We start from the raw sequence: 22282 nt of genomic DNA, 5'->3' as shown, positions 1-22282 counted from the left end.
GGTCTACCACGCTTCTGGCATGGCTTTGAATCACCAATCAATTCTTCAGGAATTGATTTCTTAGTAGGGATTTCAACTCGTGCCGGAGCATTAACAGCATGCATATGTGACCTTATAATATGTCTAGAGTCACTAAAGGCATCCAACATTTGATTAACAATATTTTGCATATGAATAATTCTTTGAACTTCAGATTCACATTGATTAGTACGTGAATCAATAGAATTTAATCCTGATGCATTTTATGATATTTCGGAATTTAATTTATGCAAATCATTATCTCCCCCTAATTTAGGGAACATGGATTCATCAAAATGACAATCAGCATAGCGAGCAGTAAAAACATCACCAGTTAATGGTTCCAGATATCTTATAATAGATGGAGAATCAAAACCAACATATATACCAATTCTTCTTTGAGGTCCCATTTTATTTCTTTGTGGTGGTGATATAGGAACATACACACACAACTAAATACTTTTAAATGAGATATATTAGGTACTTGACCAAGAACTAATTTTTGAGGGGATTGTTTGTGGTAAGTAGAAGGCCTTATTCTAATTATATTTGCAGCATGAAGTATTGCATGACCCTAAACAGATATAGGTAACTTTGCCCTTAGGAGTAAGGGATGGGCAATAAGTTGAAGTCTTTTAATTAAGGATTCTGCTAAACCATTTTGTGTATGTACGTGAGCCACCGGGTGTTCGACTGAGATTCCTACTGACATGCAATATTCATTAAAAGTTGCAGATGTAAATTCAGCAGCATTATCTAGTCGGATTGATTTAATGGGATGGTCAGGAAATTGAGCTCGGAGTTTAATTATTTGGGCAAGTAATTTGGCAAAGGTTGTATTTCGGGTTGTAAGTGGACATACATAAGACCATCGAGTTGACACATCAATTAAAACCATAAAGTACCTAAATGGGCCAGAAGATGGATGAATAGGACCACAAATGTCACCTTGAATTCTTTCTAAAAATTTCGGGGACTCGGTTTTAAGCTTAACTGGGGATGGTCGGACAATCAGTTTTCCTAAGGAACATGCTGAACAATGAAGTTCATCTTGGGATATTATCTTTTGAGTTTTAAGAGGATGCCCCACAGAATTTTCAACGATACGACGCATCATAGATACTCCTGGATGACCGAGTCTTTTGTGCCAAAGGGAAAGTAGTTTTGGGTCTATGACTTTGGGGATGTTGACACTATGAGATTCAAGAACTCGTATACTCGTAACATATAATCTTGAAGAAACCGAGTGGAATTTTTCTAGGACCCTTTTATTGTCAACGGTGTTTGAGGTGATGTGAAGGTATTCTTTTTCATTCCCATTAGTAGTTTCAACGTGAAACCCGTTAAGACAGACATCTTTAAAACTCAGTAGGTTTATAGTTGACTTGCTAGAGTATAGAGCCTCTTGTATGTGTATGTGTGTCTTATTTGGTAGAAGAAAACTAGCTTTCCCAAAACCTTCTATTATATTTGATGTACCCGATACCGTTCAGACATGTGAGTTGGTTTTAGTCAACTGTGAGAGGTATTTCTGACTCTGTAAAATAGTGTGTGTTTGCGCAGTCAACAATGCATATATCTTCCATCTCTATATATATAAATGAAAAACATCTTTATTAAAAACACACCGAGTACATAGAACAACAACATGAAACAATTACATAAAATGAGTACATAAGTAAAACACAAAGAAAATAAGTAAAGCAAGACAATACATATGAAGTCTAGTCGTCTAAACCATAATAAAGATTAGCACCAGTGTCTATTTCATTTGAGGCCTTATTGACTGGTTCATTAACTAGATTATAATTAGCGAAGTTGGTTTCTACTCTCTTTTCATTATTCCTTTTGGATGACTCGTAAAGATCAACAAGATGTTTGGGTGTGCGATAAGTACGTTGCCAGTGCCCCTCAGATCCGCACCTATGATAGATGCCTCGGTTCTCTCCTTCTTGGGGTGCCTTTCTTTTACTTGGCACTTCACGTTGCCATTTATGGTGGCCAGAGTTATAACCATCACGTTGCCACTTCAGGTGACCAGAATGATATTGATTGTGAAACCGACCACGAAAATTTCCACGTCCACGGTTTCGTCCATAACCCCGTCCTCCTCTATGCCCTTTCCCACGTTCATTCTTCAGGAATGACGTGTTATGTACTTCAGGTAACTGGGCGAAGCCTGTGGGACGTATCTGATGATTTTTTTAGCAACTCATTATTCTTTTCAGCCACAAGAAGGAGAGATATCAGCTCGCCATATTTCTGAAAATTATGCTCCCTATATTGTTGATCCAGGATCATAGTGTTGGGGTGAAAGGTTGAGAGGGTTTTTTCAATCATTTCAGTATCAGTAATATTTTCACCACATAAAATTAATTTTGAGCTTATCTTGAAAAGAGCAGAATTATATTCAGCTACATATTTGAAATCTTGTAACCTCAAATTAATCCTGTCATATCGGGCAGATGGCAAGTGAACAAGTTTCTGGTGATCAAATCTATCCTTGAGATTATTCGAAAGGGTGAGTGGATTTTTGATAGTGAGGTATTCAGATTTTAGATCTTCGTGGATGTGATGCTTAAGAAAGATAATCGCTTTTGCATTTTGTTCAACAATTGGGATTTTTTCCGGGTCAATAGTATCTTTTAGGCCATTAGCACTAAGGTGTAATTCCGCATCAAGGACCCATGACAAATAATTATTCCCTGAAACATCCAAGGCAACAAACTCTAATTTTGCAAGATTCGCCATTCTGAATAGATTTTAAATAAGATATAATATGTCACATAATATTTAAACAGGCAAGTTGAAATAATAGCTTTATACAAAAGTTACGACGACATAGTCGGCCAGAAAACTTTTGATTATTACTTGAGGACAACGCCATCTTTATAGTAGTATTACTTGACGGCAGGGCCATCTTTATATTACTTGACGGCATAGCCATCTTTATAGTATATTTGACGGCATAACCATCTTTATAGTATTATTTGACGGCATAGCCATCTTTATAGATTTTAATCAGTAACATAATTATGTAATAATATTTAGAAGAAAATGAGGAAAAGAGATGTACCTCTTTTATGAAATAGTTTTAGTTGATAGAGACTCGTGGGCCAGAATAAGTCGTAGCACTTTCGAGAATAAAGCTTCAGTTGGCAGAGACTCGTGCTGATAACGTGTTATAAACCTTTGTTATAAACCTTGACTGAAAATATTAGTTATGTTTAATGTAGAGGAAGTATAAGAGAATAGAAGATGAAGAGAAAGTTGTGTTTCATTTCATTAGTTAAATTAGCTATTTATAGTAGTTGGTTTACAAGGCTTACTAAGTAAGCTATTCAAATCTTCGTCATTAAGCTTTACAAAACTTCATCAATAAGCTTTACAAGTCTTCCTCGATAAGCTTTACAAGTCTTCCTCGGTAAGATTTGAGAGACTTCCTCGATACGCTTTGACAATCACTTTATTTTTATTCAAATATTTTAACAAACTTCAACATTTGACATTATCTTAATATTCACGGTACTAGCAAAATCACTAAAATCCCTTATGGAGTGGTACTAATATTTGGAATGGATGGTGGGATAGATGAAGTGGTTAATAGTTTATTTTTTATGATTTTGGATTCGATTCTCGTTTATTTTGAAAATTTTCGAGATCATATATTCATTTTAAGATTATAAGTCATATTTGTTAGAAAAAATAGAGTAGTGCTATGTGTACATAGTTGTGTACAAAAAATTTGTACACATGAAAATTGATGTGAGATATTTTAATTTGGCTTGTTGATGTGAATCGGGAGCCATTTCAATTAAAATTCACCAAATGTCATGTTGTAAAATTTTTTGTATACAATTCTTTAAATCAAGTATTTTCCAAAAAATATAATATTTTGTTGGAAAAGACTATGAATTTGGTTTATGTTATTTTCTATTTTGATTATTCTTAATGAAAAATAATACGACATCCATAAAATTAAAATTTAATCGAGTCGAATTATTATAAAACAGGTCAAATCGTCATATTTTAATGCATATAAAATTCAAGCAATATGTCAAAGATGATTTATTTGCAATTATCCACTTAGTTATAAGTCGTTTGAACTATGAACCATAATTGCAAACTCACATAAATTTTAATAATTAAATCAAAATCGAGGCTCATAATAAAGAAGATAACAAACAATCTCTCAACTAGGATACAAACAAAACTAAAATTGCAAACAAAACTATTAGATCCGTAAAACAAAATTATGATAAGATACAATCGAACTCTCAAATTCAAAAGGCTCTGATTAAATCGAAGTTCCGTAACTCCGATTATCTAGATCCGAGAAACCAGTCAAAATAAATTCAAGGGGAAGAAATCATTCATTGAGGAGGAAGATTATTAAAGAAAACAAAATCAAATAAAACAAGAAAAGAATTTGGAAGCTATTATGATAAAAAAGAAATGCCAACTTTTCAAAAATCGTTCTAAAAACAATTTTAAAACACTTAATTTACAATATTTTGTTGGTTATTCTTTCAATTTACAGTAATGTAACTTTTCTCAACTATTTCCTATACATCATGCACGTCAAAAAGAGCCATCATTCTCAAATTACAATTATCATATTTACTCTTATTGAGCAACGAAACATGAAAGCGAGCGCCATTATTTACCATCTCGAAGGAGGATCTCCAAGATCTTGATACCACTTTGTTGGAAAGCAATTTGGAGAGGTTGGTTAAAGTGTTTAAAATGGAAGAGAAAATATTTGGAAGAGAGATACTTCTTTTATTATAAACTCAAATGCTTTGGTTGGATACAAAATAGTGGATTGAGACATCCTTTTATAGGCCTTGATGGATTATTCTAGATACATCATTAAATTAATACTAAACTCTACATTTTTGGAGAGAGCTAAGTTCTCGAAATTTAAACTTTGAAGTACATGCATTTGACTTTTAACACTTCTAGAGGATATTTCAACACAATTCTAGAAATTACTCGAAACTACTAAATAAATTAAATTTATATATTCTACAATTTTGAATATAGTAAATAAATCGAGTTTATATTTTTAACGGTCTTTTTCCATCGTTTATTTACAAAATATAGTTTTTTCAGCGAAAACAGGCCGAGTCAGACATGTGTTGTAGATAAATCCATATGATTATTATTTCCTCCAAAATCAGTTGTAATAAACATTCCACTACAACAAAACTGGCTATTTACGACGGTTAACTTACGACGGAAAAAAGTGCGCGCCTTTCTTACGACAGAAATTTAAATTCCGTCGTAAATTTTTACGACGACAGAACAAATCCGTCGTAAGTATATTATTTTATTATTAAACTTACGGTCAACTGTGCAATCAGTCAACTATGAAATATAATTTACGACGGAATTTATATTTCGTCGTAAGTTGAAATATTTCTTTATTATTCTATTATTAAATTTATTTACAAAAAAGGATAATTAAAATTTAATTATAATAACGACGTCGTTTAATTATAAATTATGACAGAAATCAAGTCGTCGTAAGTAGTATTTACGACGGAACTGTTTCCGTCGTAAGTTTTAATAAAAAAATATTATTTTATGAAATATACTTTACGACGGAATTTATATTTCGTCGTAAGTAAAAATATTTATTATTATTCTATTATTAAATTTATTTACAAAAAATGATAATTAAAATTTAATTATAATAACGACGTCGTTTAATTATAAATTATGACGGAAATCAAGTCGTCGTAAGTAGTATTTACGACGGAACTGTTTCCGTCGTAAGTTTCCGACCTTTCACATTAAATGTCACCGGCTAGCTGTTCAAAAATAATATTTTTTTATTAAAACTTACGACGGAAATTTATTTCCGTCGTAAATATTTGCAAAATGCTGTCTCTTTTTAAAGTTCACTCTTTTCACTTATTTTTTCTCACAAAAATATATCTTCATATCATTCAAAATACATGATGACATAACAACAACGAATTTTACAATCTTCAATGTATGTATTAAATTTTAATCTTATTTTATATTGTTTATATGCATTTAAATGTGTGATTTAAATTTTTATATTTATATGTAATAATATATGGGTGCTTATATGTTATTCACGTAGCATTTTATTTCATTTGTAGATGTCTTATGATACTAGTTGGATCACTAAACGAATTATTCCCGGTGGTTATGGTTTTACGGAAGAATTTAATAAAGGGGTTAAAGATTTCTTGGCATTTGCAATAAAAAATAGCAAGGAACCGAATGATCCGGAACTTTTGATTAGATGTCCGTGTAATACATGTAACAATCAACTCTTTCAACTCATTTCCGATGTCGAGTTTCACTTATATGCGGTCGGTTTTCTTGAGACTTACACCATATGGCATTATCATGAAAAAGAATGTGGCTCACGAAATGAAGAAATGAATGATCGCGAAGATGTATTTGATGAATATGAGATGTTGAGGGATGCCTTTAGAGGGGAAGATTTTGGATATGTCAATAGTGTCCACGAGGAGCCGAACGAGCAAGCATCTAAATTCTTATACAATGTGAGTAATGTCGGAGAACCAATATATCCGGGCAACATCAAGTACACACAATTGAAATTTGTCACTAGATTACTACATTGGAAGAATCATAATAAATGTAGTGATAAGGCCTTTGATGAGTTACTCCTCTTACTTGGAGATGTGTTTCTGGAAGGGCATAAACTTCCTTTTAATTATTATGGTGTCAAGAAGATGGTCAAGAAGCTGAACTTGGGATACGAAAAAATACATGCATGTGAGAATGATTGTATGTTGTTCTACAGTGATGATAAAGATTTGGAAAACTGTAAGTACTGTGAGTTAAGCCGATACAAAGATTCAATTAATGGTGGGAGTGATACCATTCCGAGGAAGATCTTAAGATATTTTAAGATCACTCCTCGTCTACAGCGTTTGTACATGTCTACCCATACAGCCCAACATATGAAGTATCACAAGAACAGAATTGTGACTGAAGGGGTTCTTAGTCACCCTGCAGATGGAGAAGAATGGAAAGAATTTGACAAGAACTATCCGGATTTTGCAGCGGATATTCGTAATGTAAGGCTTGGTCTTGCAACTGATGGATTTCCCCCGTACAGTAATGCTACTTCTACTGTATACTCAGTATGGCCTGTAGTATTACTTGTGTACAACCTTCCACATACCATGTCCATGAAGGATCCATACATGTTTATGACACTACTAGTACCCAGGCCGAATGATCCTGGGAGGAATCTGAATGTCTATCTTAGGCCTTTGATTGATGAACTTATTAGTTTATGGCAGGTTGGTGTGCAGACATATGATGCTTCTACGAAGACCAATTTCATGATGCGGGCTGCCTTGTTATGGACTATCAGTGACTTTCCCGGGTTGGGTATGGTTAGCGGATGGTCAACCCACGGAAAGATGGCTTGTCATGTATGTATGGGTGAAGTTAAAGCCAAGCAACTACCACACAGCAGGAAGTCCAGCTTTTATGGGTTACATATGGGGTTTCTAGACAAACGCCGAAGAAGTCGACGAAAAGGTCGAATTGTCCATAACATGTGTGCTGGAATCACATTTCCACCACCAGGGAAACCACATAGCAAAGAAAGGGCAGATGGATTTGGGGATTCACACAATTGGACACATATTACTAGCTTCTTTGATCTACCATATTGGGATTCATTGCGTCTACGTCATTGTATCGATGTTATGCACACAGAGAAAAATGTGTTTGACAATATATTTCATACTATTTTATGTAGTGCCAAAACGAAGGATACCACAAAATCAAGAGAAGATTTGAAGGCAATGGGCATCATGCAAGAGTTATGGATGAATGGTAGACACAGGCCTAGAGCTAGATACGAACTCACCCGAGATCAGCTGAAATTGTTATGTAAATGGGTACATCGATTGAAACTCCCAGATGGTTGCTCATCAAACTTGAAGAGATGTTGTAAGATAGCTCAGTTGAAATTTCAAGGCATGAAGTCACATGATTGTCACGTATTTATGTAAAAGTTATTATCTTCTGCATTTCGTGAACTTCTTCCGGATGACATACACAAAGTACTTTGTGATCTTTCAAATTTTTTCAAGGACTTGTGCTCAACTACACTACTCGCATCAAATTAGGCAGTTGGAAAAAAACATAGCTGGGATCATTTGTACTTTGGAGACTAAATTCTTTCCAGCTTTGTTTGATCCAATGGAGCATCTTCCCGTTCATCTACCCGAAGAGTGCAGACTCGGAGGCCCTGTCCCATCACGATGGATGTATAATATTGAAAGACTACAATGCAGAATGAAACAAAAAGTAGGGAACAAAGCACGAGTTGAAGGTTCCATTGCAGAAAAATATGTACATGAAGAGTTGACACATTTCTGTTCCATGTACTTTGAGTCAGGAGTTGAGACAGCGCACAACTTGCTAGGTCGTAATGTGGTTGATGATCGCTCACGGGATCCACATAAACTCGAGGCGTTTACATATCCGGTAGAGCTCCTCGGAGCATATACATGTTACCATTTAGATGTGGATTCCCTACATGTTGCAGCACATTATGTTCTTACTAACATGCGTGAAGTGGCATTCTACATCACGTAAGTAATAAAATATTTTCATTCATAATTAAAACTTTGAAACATTCTTCACTAACATGGTATGATTACTTTTTTCAGTATGTTCGAAGAAAAGGTTCGCAAGCATCATACATTGATATTGAGTGATACTGAGATGGATACAATGCTACACAGTCGATATCTAACGTCACTTAAGCGATCTGGGAAAGAGAGATCCTCCATCTCTGATTCAAAATGTACTGATAAAATTATCAGGTATATAAAATATTATATTCTTTGGGTCCTATGCGACAATTTATATAAAATGTGCTTGATAAGTGGTACTTGATATAGACTGATATAGTGTTTGATATAGAGTTTACAGGGATCAGGAACAAACTTGAATCAAGTTCAAGTCAGCGTGGGGATACGCCATTACCGGCATGTTGTGCCCCTGTAATCTTCCCTGATATTCCACATTATTAGTTTTCAGAAGTAATAGGTCGCTACTCACTAGAAGTTTAGACTCCGGAACAAAGAAAATATTTTAAGTGTAATAAATATTTGTTGATTTCAGCTTTTATTATGAACATCTCCTCATCTAGAAAGTTAGAAACTCAAGATTAACCTTTGATAAGATTTTAATCTATGCCTATCAAAAATCTCTCTAACAATGCTAATCCAACTATTTTAATTATAGTAATAAAGAACCTATTATGTGAAAATAATAGAAAAATTAAGCCACTAGTCTTGGTCCTAATCTTCTGCAGAAAACTGATCTAGGGACATAATTCCAGCTAGAAAATTTTGTAGTAAAGTACATGTTGCACAAACCCGAGCATGTAATGTAACCTTGGACAACACAAGTGGGCCTAGCAAGGAAAGTTTAGGACATTCTTTTAAGTTATGCAAATACAGGTAGTTACAGATTAGCATCTTAATATTCCAAATTATTATTCTGCATGAAACAGACCCCTTTTTATTACAATAATTCACACAAATATCTACATGCAGTAGGTTATCATGTAATATCATTGCTATGTAGAACTTTATCAAGGTATCAAACTCTTCTAACACTTTAGATTTCAGTGAAGGGACTTAATATGTTAGATGTATATAACATTTATAGGATTTGAACCGGAGACGATCACAAGAGTTCTTAATATCATGTTAGGTTGCCGGCCCTCCTTAAATCTTTATGCTAGAAACGATTCTAGAATGTATATCATTGTAATTAAAATTAAAATTTAATTATTTCTTTTGAATCTTAAAATGGCTTCTTATTAGGACTAATACTGAAACTTTAGAAGGGTGAAAATTTGGCCACAGTATGCAGCAAATCAGTGAAAAAGGAACATAATTACTAGAACAAGAACACCAAAAACAATGCCCACCTAAAAATTTCACTATAACAGATTAAGGGAAATAGACAAAGGGTTCCCGAGATAAAACTAGATGCATCATAAATTAAAAAGAGTTATCAAGGATTAAGAAATTAACTAAACAATCAATATCTTAACACATGGAAGTGAGTCTACTCATCCCCTTAGAGCATATCCGACAAACTCTTTATATAGACTCTTAAATGTTAAAACCAAACTTTCTGGACCTCTAAATCAAATTGAGCATTTAAATTTAGATAAAGGAATTAATAATACACTTTCAGACATCAAGAAATTCAATGACTACATAACAAAAAATCACTAAGCAGAATGTTTCTAGCGAAATCTCTCTTTTCTTTTCATAGCTGATATCTTTATATCCTGACCTCTTGAATAAAAGACTGGTACTTTGCCTTTTTTGAAAGAAAACAAGATGTATATTTGTCAAAATATCAAGTATTTGAAAATGTGCAAACTATGTAATAATTAGTGGACTATACAATGGTGGAGATGGTGAATTTACTGAGAGAAGTTAAGTTATCTTTATCTGTTCCTCAACTTTATCATTGACTAAATTGCTGCCATTTCAGGATTGATTGTCCAAAGGCGTTGCGAAATATATTGGCGATTATTCGCATGTTTTGGCCAGATGGTTGTGTTGGCATCAAAGAAATTGATAGGAAATCTCCTGGGTTCTGGAACAAGTGTATAGAGGAGTTCTTGGTATGTTGCACATCTTTGTTATATTCTTATATATTAGATTGTGTTTATTTTATAGTTGTTCCCCTTTATCTTATGCCTTATACTATATCTTTTTTTGTAGCGCTACTACACATGGGACCCGAGATTTGCCACTGAAGATGAGGCAAGGGCTTCCATACTTGTGCATATGCGAGACAACATGCGTCGTACACTTGCTGATGATAGGGAAAGGGATGACGACAAGATCGCGGAAGCTGGAGGGACTTATGCAGATCATAGGCCCCCATATATGAAGTCTGGTGTTTGGTCCAGATTAGCGGAGTATTGGGTAAGTGAAGAATTTAAGAAAAAGTCTGATGCTGGTAAGAAGGCTCGAGCAGCTGTGAAAGTGCCTCACACTTCGGGAGCCCGTTCATTTGATCGTCGTCGTCGGGTATATCATTTCATCATAATTCTTGACTTGCATCTCTTTCCAATTTAGCCTTAGATTTCTTACTAAATATAATACACATATGTAAATGAGCAGCCTCTTATCCCAGCAAAGTAATATGAATGATTTCCTTTTAGTGTTTACAAAATTTATATTAATTAGTTCAGGGGAAAATCACAAAATGATAAATATTTATCATTTATTTATCATGAAATTGAAAATTTTGATTTGACTGGTTATAAATTTTCTTAACAGGATTATATGGAGTCACACAATGGCAACCTGGATCATCTTGTTGTTTATAAGGACTGCCACACTTTGAAAGACAAGGAGAGAAAGGGCGATTGGATTACTGAGGACGCCAAAAATATTATTGTAAGTTCTTTTTATAGAGTATCAATTTATAGTAGTGTCAGCTTCCGAAAAAATGAATATCAATTTATAGAGTGAGCCTTCAAAATCAAAATTATCTGATCTTCGTAAATTAATAATCTCTAAAAATAGCTATATATCTAAAATTTAGTTGGTGCCTTTATGTGCTTCATTTTTTTAACTAGTTCATATGTGGTCTAGACGTCAAGTTATAGTCTACTTGCCTTCTGCCTTTAGTATATCTGAGCCTTCAAAAATCAAAATTATGTGATCTCTTACCAAAGTTTTACCACCTGTTGGATATCTTGACAAGAGTATGTGATTGAGTTGGTTGGAGAGCCGGGAGGCGGAGCATTATTCCCACCATTATTCCCACCATTATTTACTGTATTGTATGGATGCCCTGCCTATAGCAAAATTATGTGCTAAGGCTAATTCATACACAGACTCTCTGATTTTGAATTTTGATTTTGAATTAATTATAAAACTCAGTATAAAATAGTTCAGGCCTCAATAATATCTAAAAAATAGCTATATATCTAAAAATTTTAATTCTTAGAATTTTTAATTGTTCAGGCCTCATAGAAGTGATTAATTAAAATGGATGTGTATTTGCATAAAATAATACACCCGTAGCCATTCAATTTCACTGTGAGTATTATTGATGTTTATAATTGCCGGCACAATTATTCTTTCTTTCGATTCAGTGTCTAATTATTTTATTTATAGGAGCGCTACATTAACATATGCGGAAAGAAAGGAGTTGATCCTAAGGTGACCCAAATTCAGAGCTGGGTAGAGGCGGTGGGTGGAGTTCGTAAGAACGTGATTCTTGGACATCCACGGGTTCGAGCCTCTGATATTTACGGTATATTTCTTTTATAGACTTGAAATGTTTAAAATACGTGAGCGTGAGTTGTTACATATAGTTTCTTCCCAGTGATAATATATCAACATTATGTTATTATAGAGCCTGGTGCACGTCCGCCACGTCCTCAGAAAGGAGAAGGAAGCTCTGGAAGATCTGCTTTGACTCGCTTACAAGATGAAATGTTCATGCGTGTCGTGGATGAGACCTTGGCCCAGGCTCGAGCCAATCCCGAAGAGTATATGTTAACACCCGAGCAGATTCGTCTCTTAGCACAGGGAGTGGTGGAAGGAGACTCCTCACTACCTCCGAACCATCCTATTACCAGAGAGACGCGTCAAGCTATTGTTAGGGTTGTGGTGGAGGTCCTAAATAATATCTATAAGACCGACGGACCAGGAGCTGCCAAGGTATGATCAATTTGATTTTTTATTTATTTTTATTAATTTTTTTATGCCTCATCACTTGAAATCACTCCTGAATAATTGTTGGAAGCTGGAAACATAAAGGCCACCTAATTAACTCAAAACTTAAATAGGCCAGCTTAGCACCCACTAAAGATTAACTTGATTTCCTATATCTTGATTATTAACATTTCCTCATGCAAATTAAAATTGTAAAAAACCAGACATAAATATGGTCCAGAAGCACACTTGCGGGGAAATACCCAAAGAGAAATATACCAAGTTTATAAAATTCTGGTGCATGCTAGCCCCCAACCAAATACTAATACATCCCTAATCATATATTTATATGATTATATAAACTTGAGAGTAGGAATTAGGATTCTTAGTTGGTAAATTTTAATAAACACAATTATATATGGACCGCTACCAGTGATCAATCACATAACCTAATTCTGATCTTCTTGTACAGATACTAGTTTTATCCATAATAAAATGATGATAAATTTTCTTGCATTACACCAAAGTTGGAATTCATACAAATAAAATAACCTTATTACCTTCCAAATTATGCGACCCCTCAGTTTATGTAAGTGTATACAAGTGTAAAAACAATTCATAGTAATTCCTCATTTTAATATTGTCTGAATATACTAAAATGTGAATCATCTTTACTATGATTTGGGATGCTACTCGTAATTCTTAATCCGGGTGCTGCTTGATGTTTAGTCGCGATTCCAAACACATGATTGAAATTAATAAATAGATACAAGCTCAATTTAATTACTGAATTCATGTTCAGGTACGCTATAATTAACATCAACAATTCAGTAAAATAGAGTATAAGTGTTTTATTATACTTAGATTGAACTCTACCAAATCTGGGTGTCACAAGGTCTATACTCTAAGTAATAGCCAGGGTCAGGGGGTGAGGGCCCTTGTTCGAGGGACAAACCTCGACTCCAACAGATCTGCCTATCTGGTGAAAACAAGGGCAAGTGTTTTTCATTTGATTCGGCATGGATGGCAATGAGGTTGTGATTACTTTGATTATTTTTTTAATTTTAAGTTTCTAATTCAGAATTAAATTTAGCAGCACCACTCGCATCATGTAGGAATTTATTATTTATATGATCATGTTTAGTCTTAACAATTTACTGTAATTTATTACTTGGCATGGCAGTTTGTCTCTTATTAGATATGACGGTTAACTTATTAAAGTGTGTATTATAGGGAAAGGCCCCAGCTAACGAAGATGATTCGGATGATGGTGAGAGCAATGACGAGAGTACCGAGTCTGATGAAGATCGTGACATGATCGGTTCTTTTTATGATCATGTCCCTCGCGGTGGTCCAGTCATTAGGGGTTAATTTTAGCTTTATGTATTTGAATGTTTGTAAGATAACCAAGTTGTGCTTGTAAACTGAATTTGGTTTGTAAACTGAATTTGGTTTGTAAACTGAATTTTAGTTTGCTTTATACTTTTGATTGTGAATTAGTACGGATTTACAGTATAACTAATATAAATTATGTATTGTGACTTGATTGTGAGGTTTAGAGTCTGTTTTAAGTTTGCGATTGTATAAGATTTTGGCAGGTTTAGAATTTAAATTGGAAGCCGAAAATGGCTGGATACTAAAAAATTAGAATTTGGTTATTCTGGAAAAACAAACTTACGACGGTTGTTCTTCAAACATTCCATCGTAATTTTTCTGGAAAAACAAACTTACGACGGTTGTTCTTCATATATTCCGTCGTAATGTATCAATTTTCATATTTAAAAATATTTTTTTTTGAATTTTCATTTCACGGCTTGTAGACCCCACCTTCTAAAATACGACGTTTTTTAGTCGTAACTTTCTAACTTACGACGAATTCTTCCGTCGTAAAATTATGTTTTATCTCATTAAAAGTGGGTCCCGTAAAGTAATATCCGACATTTTTTCCGTCGTAAGTATATAACTTACGACGTTATTATTCGTCGTATTATAGTATCTTACGACGATAAATTCCGTCGTAAGTTGATTTACTATTTTATTGAGTATGTGGGCCCCGCCTTCCTAACTTGCGACGCAATTTTAACTTGTGACGAAAAAACGAACTTACTACTCGACCAAAAACGACGATTTTTTTCCGTCGTAAATGGCTCAATTACGACGATTTCAGTTCAAAAAAACTGTCGTATTATAGTATCTTACGACGATAAATTCCGTCGTAAGTTGATTTATTATTTTATTGAGTATGTGGGCCCCGCCTTCCTAACTTGCGACGCAATTTTAACTTGTGATGAAAAAACGAACTTACTACTCGACCAAAAACGACGATTTTTTTCCGTCGTAAATGGCTCAATTACGACGATTTCAGTTCAAAAAAACCGTCGTAAATGGCCAGATTTCTTGTAGTGTAGCTGAAAAAGTTGTGATTCGCGGCGGCCTTATAAAATATTTTTTTAATCTTAAAGTATGAATTATTTGGAAAAGTTTAGAAAAATATTCATAACATGTAAATTACTGATCGAAATATATTTTAGATAAAAAAATATGTATATACAATTAAATAAACTATTTACATATTTTTTTATATGTAACAATTTGGTTTACATTTTCCTAGACACAGTTTCGTTTTAGACATTTATAGATAAAAATACTAATTGTTCATGATAATAAAAATTTAAGTAGTAAAATATAAAAAAATCTTTTATTTGTCATTTTTGTGAATATATTTTAGGAATATCAAAACCATCTGATTTGAAGGGTACGTAACCTGTTCTGACTGAAACTTTTCAAACACGAAGTATCATGCCCTTCGTGATGAAGATATAATATTTTTCAAATCCAAATTTATATAAAATTCGAGAAAAGCCAATTATAATATTGAACAAAATATCACAATAAACATATATTTATATATAGACAAACACGATAAACTAAATTATATCTATTTTTTACATAGATTTATTGTCACGTTTTATTGGGCTTATAATACTCGACTAAGTCATGTCTCGCAACTGTCTTATATATCTTTAAAAAGAATTTCAAAGAAAAATAATTTAGGAAAAATAGATAAAAAAAATATCTATAATAACGTATAAATTAGTTCACTGATGTACAAATTATATGCACAGCTAATAAGCTAAACTATTCATAAATTTTTATATCAATTTTGTGTCACGCTTTATTTGGCCGACGCCCGATGCAATATATATATATATATATATATTTATATATATATATATATATATATTTATATATATATATAGTTAAAAATACTTCAATCTGTAATAATAAAAGTGTAAATATTGAGCACTATTTCAAATTTTAGCCATTTATATTTCATAAAAAGTATTAATCTATTTAATTTTTTTGGACAAATCAATAGAGCTGAATATTCGGTTATTTGATAATTGAACCAATATATAATCATTTATCGAATACTCAATAAGGGCAAAAATCATAACTGAATAGTGAACCGAAACAATTTCAGTTATTTTATCGAAATAAATTAATTATTTAAGTTAAAATCGAAAATCAAAATTGAAAATTGAATTAGAAAAAAGATAGAATTTTAATATTTAAGTATTTATCAATGACTCAGTGCAACACAAAGTAAAGATGTTGTGCATAGAGATGTTTAAAATATCTGAAACGTGAAATCCTATTTGATCCAATACAAAAAGTAGCCTCAAAAATCCTGTTCAAAACAAAAAGCCATGCATGACTCTTTTATGTAATCTAAAATTATACCTAAGAGGAGCATCTATGTGAGTGAACAATATTTTAGTATATTTCATTGTCACTAAATATTATAGCTAACAAGTGAGGAGTTTGATGCTCTACATGCTCAATGTAATGTATGCTTTGGGATAGGATTATATTTATAGGTGTGTTTGTTTCATATATAACCTAGGAAAGGTATTTTAATATTAAGGAATGTGATAATAAAATTATGTTTATTTTTAATATTTTTACATTACTTTTTATGAATTTTCCTATCTTTATAAAAATTTAACAAGATAAGATGATTGAGTAATCAAGCTAATAAATAGTTGTCAATGAATGAAGAAATGCTAGAAATTAGTGAATAATGTGTCTCCAAGGTAAAAAAATAAATTTTGAATTATTAGTGATTATATTCACCAAAAGAAGTTATTGGAGAGTAGTGCAAGTTGGTGATAAATGCAACAAAAAATAGAAAGAGAAGTAAAAATCAGTGCTCCTTGAATAAATTGGAAGTCAATGATTATATGTATCATGAAGAAAATGAAGAGAATTACTTCAATGGTGATGGAAGTACATCACTAATTCTTGAATAAATACAAATATTAGTTGAAAATGTGGAGAGAAATGTTTTACATTGCAATGTTGTGGTGATGAGAAGTACATTGCTCGTCAAGAAGAAATTTAAAAAATTTAAATTTAGAGGGAGTGTTAAAAATAATAATTCAAAATTATTTAAATTATTACAAATTTGTGTTGATTAACTTGTTGAATTAGTTTTTGAATAATTATTATTTAATGCAGTGTTTGAAATTCTAATTTAAACAAATATGGTAATATTTGTATGTGTGTTTTGTTAGATGTACATCTATTATAAAGAGGCACATAAGTAGTATATATGACATGTGATAATAAAATTATGAGAAAAATTTTAATTTATTTTCTATCAATTTTCATTTCTTCATTAAAATCTAACACATTACAAGATGACAATCGATCAAGAAAAAAATACAGAAACATTATTCATGAAAATTTCTACACCTTATTAATTAATTTTTTTACATATTTATTAATTAATTGCCACTAGCTACTCCGTTAAAATTACAGTTATGCAAAGAAAACAAACCTCTAATGCCATCCCTAATTTCCACACAGAATTGTATTGATATATTGGGCATCTATTGTTGAATCGGTTTTTACTTTGAACAGGTAGAAGTCCTGGCCTTGTGTTTCCCCTAAAAAACCAATCTTTTTCCCCAAAATTTTCATATAAATATTACCACTATTGTTATAAGTATTACAATTATATCACACTGCTTATAAAATCTTTTCCTTAATTTTACCGGAAGAAATTATTAAATATTTGTCTGGGATAACATTGTTGAATAAGATTATCTCTTTGATTTGAATTAGTCTTTACCTTGTATGTGGGCTAAAATACAATTAATCTTTTCTGAACCTATTTTTTATAATGCCACCACTGTAGTAAATAGAACAATTACATGCATGTACATATGTGTTCTTCAGCTTGAACAAGTTAAGTCTTCGCTTTGTAGTAAAATAAATGTATTTGGTTTGCTATTTTAACAATCAACTAGTAGTTTGACCAATACTTCTTACTAATGTTTAGTCTCATACCGATGTTTCGATTTTTTACAAAATGTTTATGAATGACCCAACCATAAGGATGTCAAGATCTATATATTTTAGTATTGTGACAAAAAATTTAGAAAAAAATAAATGTATTTGGTTTGATATTTTAAAAGTCAACTAGTAGTTTGACCAGTACTTCTTATGAATGTTTAGTCTCGTACGATTGTTTCGATTTTTTTTCAAAATGTTTATGATTGATCCAACCGTAAAGATGTCAAGATTTATATATTTTAATGATATGATAAAATTTTTAGAAAAAAATAAATGTAACTGGTTTGGTATTTTAACAGTCAACTAGTAGTTTGACCAGTACTTTTTACTAGTATTTAGTCTCATACCGATGTTTTGATTTTTTACAAAATGTTTATGAATGATCCAACCGTAAGGATGTCAAGATCTATATATTTTAATGATACGATGAAATTTTTAGAAAAAAAATAAATATATTGGTTTGATATTTTAACAGTCAACTATTAGTTTGACCAATACTTCTTATAAGTGTTAGTGTAATATCGATGTTTCGAATTTTTTTTAAATTTTTTTAAAATCGATCAAAATCATGATTTCATTTCTTTTTATTAAAATAATGAGTTGTAAAAATAAATCATAATATTATAATATTTCAAAAAAAAAGTTTAGCAAATAACAATATTTTTTACATAAATTATCCGGATTTTAATTTTCATAACAGAAAATACGTAATATATGAACTGATTTTATAAATTGACACTCCTAAATTCAACTCACTGCGGTCGTATTTAGCCCAGCCAAGTCAACGATCCAAGTGATTTAGATCTAAAGTGTCAAATTTAAGCACTAAAAATAATCCAACAATTTGTATTATATTTTATACAAAAACTAAAAAACAATATTTTCTAACTTAACCCCCCCTCCCACCCATCAGTCCATCACCCCCTCCCGCCCCACCCCGCCCCTCCCCTGTTTCCCCCTTCTTACTCTCTCTCTCTCTCTCATCTATACATATACACATTTCTATATCTATATTTTAACACACACATCCGCGTGTTTCTCATCAAACAAAAATGGTCGAAACACGACGCCGCTTGTCATCATCGAAGCACCCGCTCTCCTCTCCTTCCTCATCATCTCTCCCACCGGAAAACGATTAAAGGTGCCGCCTTTACGCTTTGTTCACCGGTTTTTCTCCGCGATTTGATTTATTTGTGTGTGGATTCTTGTGAATTGTGATTGAATTATGTTTTTGTAAGTGGTGGAGATGTCGTCGTCGACGAACGAGAATTGGCCGGCGTCAGAGAAAACCACTCGCAACACGCCACCAACACCATCGGTAGTGGCTTCTTCAGTTCTTAGATTGCATACAATACGCGGACGCACTCCGATTGCTCCGATTGTAAAACAGCTTAAATTAGTTTTGTAATGTATTGTTATGTTATAAATTGATTAGATTGGCTTTGCGGATTGATCGATTTGCTAAATTATGAACTGATTTGATTTTCAATATCGAGTTTTAAATTTCCGAGTTTGACCGGAATATTTATCATTTTGATCGGAAAATGGATTTTTTTAAACTCACCGGAATCTGAGAATTTTCCGGCGAGTATTTTTTTAAAAAAACTGGTGCTCGTTAATTTGACCGCATTCGGTCGAGTTTAGAAATAATATTTTGAACCATATACGGTTGAATTTATATTTTAGGCGGACTTTTCAATTTTTTTCAAAAAATTCAAAATTTTAGGCAGGATTTTTAAATTTTTGGTGAAAAACAAATTCGACCGCTTTCGGTCGAATTTAAGCGGTCGAATTTAGCCGCTCCGTATACTAAATTCGACTGGTTACTAAATATGACTCGACCGAATGCGACCGGTCCCAAAACCGGTCGGAATTAGTTAAATACGACCGTTTTCGGTCGTATTTAACTAAATACAACCGATTTTAAACCGGTCGTATTTAGCTGTTTTTCTTGTAGTGCCTACCTTTAATCTTGGCTATAATGATAGTATTTGAATTTTGATGGAATGGTACTTCTCTTAATAGGATCAAAGCTTGGCACATTTGGGATGCTATGAGATTTTGGCTTCCAGAAATTCATTGGCACCATCTTGTCTGGCATAGGCTTGAGGTGAATAGATACGCCCATTATCAATGGTTGATATGCCTTGGTTGAATTAGTACTCTTCACAGATTAGTCTCTTTTGGCATAGACTTGATCCCTCGATGCTACCTCTGTATCAGTGGTGCAGAAACATGTGATCACTTGTTCAACAATTGTCCGTACAGTTGGTCAATTCTCAACAAGATTGCTGCCAGACTCTATCTTCCTAACCCGGAGAACTGCTACTTGCAGACACTTCACTCTTGGGGTGGTATTATACCTCAATCTCATCATAGTTTGGCCCTTCTGGTTATGCAAATTTTTAGTTATCATATTTGGAGGGAAGTGAATGTTAGACGTCATAACAATGGCGTTCTTAGTGCGGACAAATTGTTGGATGGAATTCTTGTGAATTCCAAGACTAGACTTTCTTCTTCGAAATGGTTGAACAAATTAGATTGCATTAACGACTTTTATACTTGGCTTATCTAGATTGTATAGTTTAAGTTTCGACCCTATTTTGCTTTCTATGACCAAAGTGTGGCATGTCACATAACATGGGTCAATCCCTATGCATTCTTCTCTTCTGTTATATAAATAGTAATTAGAAGAAAAAAAGTTAGTGAAAAATGCATCAGTATGAAATTAAAAATAGAGAGAGAAGTGCAAATTAGGGAGAGAGGTGCTCTTTTAAGAATTCACTATTTCTTGAATTTATGTTTTCCATCAAAACCGAACCTATTTCTTGAATAAATACAAGTATTTTTTCAAGAAATTGTGGAGATAAAGAGGCACATAAGTAATATATATGACATGTGATAATAAAATTATGAGAAAAATTTTAATTTATTTTCTATCAATTTTCATTTCTTCATTAAAATCTAACACTGACAATCGATCAAGAAAAAAATATAGAAACATTATTCATGAAAATTTTTTATTACAAAATTTTATGCTTGAATACCCGTACATATATATATACAATGATAATTTCTACATCTTATTAATTAATTTTTTTACATCTTTGCTAATTAATTGCCACTAGCTACTCCGATAAAATTACAGTTATGCTAAGAAAACAAACCTCTAATGCCATCCCTAATTTCCACACAGAATTGTATTGATATATTGGGCATCTATTGTTGAATCGGTTTTTACTTTGAACAGGTAGAAGTCCTGGCCTTGTGTTTTTCCTAAAAAACCAATCTTTTTCCCCAAAATTTTCATATAAATATTACCACTATTGTTATAAGTATTACAATTATATCACACTGCTTATAAAATCTTTTCCTTAATTTTACCGGAAGAAATTATTAAATATTTGTCTGGGATAACATTGTTGAATAAGATTATCTCTTTGATTTGAATTAGTCTTTACCTTGTATGTGGGCTAAAATACAATTAATCTTTTCTGAACCTATTTTTTATAATGCCACCACTGTAGTAAATAGAACAATTACATGCATGTACATATGTGTTCTTCAGCTTGAACAAGTTAAGTCTTCGCTTTGTACACGCGGAGAAGTTGACATGCATCTGCGTAAACACTTTCCTTTTATGTTATTTTAAAAGTCAACTAGTAGTTTGACCAGTACTTCTTACTAGTGTTTAGTCTGGTACGGTTGTTTCGATTTTTTTCAAAATGTTTATGATTGATCCAACTGTAAAGATGTCAAGATTTATATATTTTAATGATATGATAAAAATTTTAGAAAAAAATAAATGTATTTGGTTTGGTATTTTAACAGTCAACTAGTAGTTTGACCAGTACTTCTTACTAGTATTTAGTCTCATACCGATGTTTCGATTTTTTACAAAATGTTTCTGAATGATCCAACCGTAAGGATGTCAAGATCTATATATTTTAATGATACGATAAAATTTTTAGAAAAAAAATAAATATATTGGTTTGATATTTTAACAGTCAACTAGTAGTTTGACCAATACTTCTTACTAGTGTTTAGTCTCATACCGATGTTTCGATTTTTTACAAAATTTTTATGAATGATCCAACCATAAGGATGTCAAGATCTATATATTTTAGTGATATGATAAAAATTTTAGAAAAAAATAAATATAT

The 22282-nt window shown here is 32.4% G+C and overlaps 3 protein-coding genes across 3 annotated transcripts; 2 read left to right on the top strand and 1 right to left on the bottom strand.

Moving 5' to 3' along the window:
- Window positions 1-1742: 1742 nt before the first annotated feature.
- Window positions 1743-2769, bottom strand: LOC141714056 (uncharacterized). Its single transcript, XM_074517600.1, has 2 exons — window positions 2437-2769; window positions 1743-2210 (listed from the first exon to the last, which is right to left on the bottom strand). The coding sequence occupies exons 1-2, from the start codon at window positions 2767-2769 to the stop codon at window positions 1743-1745; spliced, it is 801 nt and encodes a 266-aa protein (XP_074373701.1).
- Window positions 2770-6152: 3383 nt separating this feature from the next.
- LOC141714055 (uncharacterized) lies at window positions 6153-8057 on the top strand. The gene has a single exon (XM_074517599.1). It carries the CDS (start codon window positions 6153-6155, stop codon window positions 8055-8057), a length of 1905 nt encoding a protein of 634 aa, XP_074373700.1.
- A 2916-nt stretch (window positions 8058-10973) lies between these two features.
- Window positions 10974-12371, top strand: LOC141714054 (uncharacterized). Its single transcript, XM_074517598.1, has 3 exons — window positions 10974-11117; window positions 11370-11489; window positions 12216-12371. Exons 1-3 carry the CDS (start codon window positions 10974-10976, stop codon window positions 12369-12371), a joined length of 420 nt encoding a protein of 139 aa, XP_074373699.1.
- The last annotated feature ends 9911 nt before the right edge of the window (window positions 12372-22282 follow it).

This window comes from Apium graveolens, chromosome 3 (genome assembly GCF_009905375.1).
Source record: "Apium graveolens cultivar Ventura chromosome 3, ASM990537v1, whole genome shotgun sequence".
NCBI classification, from domain to species: Eukaryota; Viridiplantae; Streptophyta; class Magnoliopsida; order Apiales; family Apiaceae; genus Apium; species Apium graveolens.
This window is presented reverse-complemented; position numbering and strand designations above follow the sequence as displayed.

What these genes read in the sequence shown, in the direction of transcription:
- LOC141714056 (XM_074517600.1), bottom strand. Translation starts at nt 2,769, where the DNA reads ATGGCGAATCTTGCAAAATTAGAGTTTGTTGCCTTGGATGTTTCAGGG. An exon ending in GGTTACAAGATTTCAAATAT is followed by an intron (nt 2,211 to 2,436) that starts GTAGCTGAATAT and finishes AAAAATCATCAG; the next exon opens with ATACGTCCCACAGGCTTCGC.
- LOC141714055 (XM_074517599.1), top strand. Translation starts at nt 6,153, where the DNA reads ATGTCTTATGATACTAGTTGGATCACTAAACGAATTATTCCCGGTGGT.
- LOC141714054 (XM_074517598.1), top strand. Translation starts at nt 10,974, where the DNA reads ATGAAGTCTGGTGTTTGGTCCAGATTAGCGGAGTATTGGGTAAGTGAA. An exon ending in CATTTGATCGTCGTCGTCGG is followed by an intron (nt 11,118 to 11,369) that starts GTATATCATTTC and finishes TTTTCTTAACAG; the next exon opens with GATTATATGGAGTCACACAA. An exon ending in AGGACGCCAAAAATATTATT is followed by an intron (nt 11,490 to 12,215) that starts GTAAGTTCTTTT and finishes TTTTATTTATAG; the next exon opens with GAGCGCTACATTAACATATG.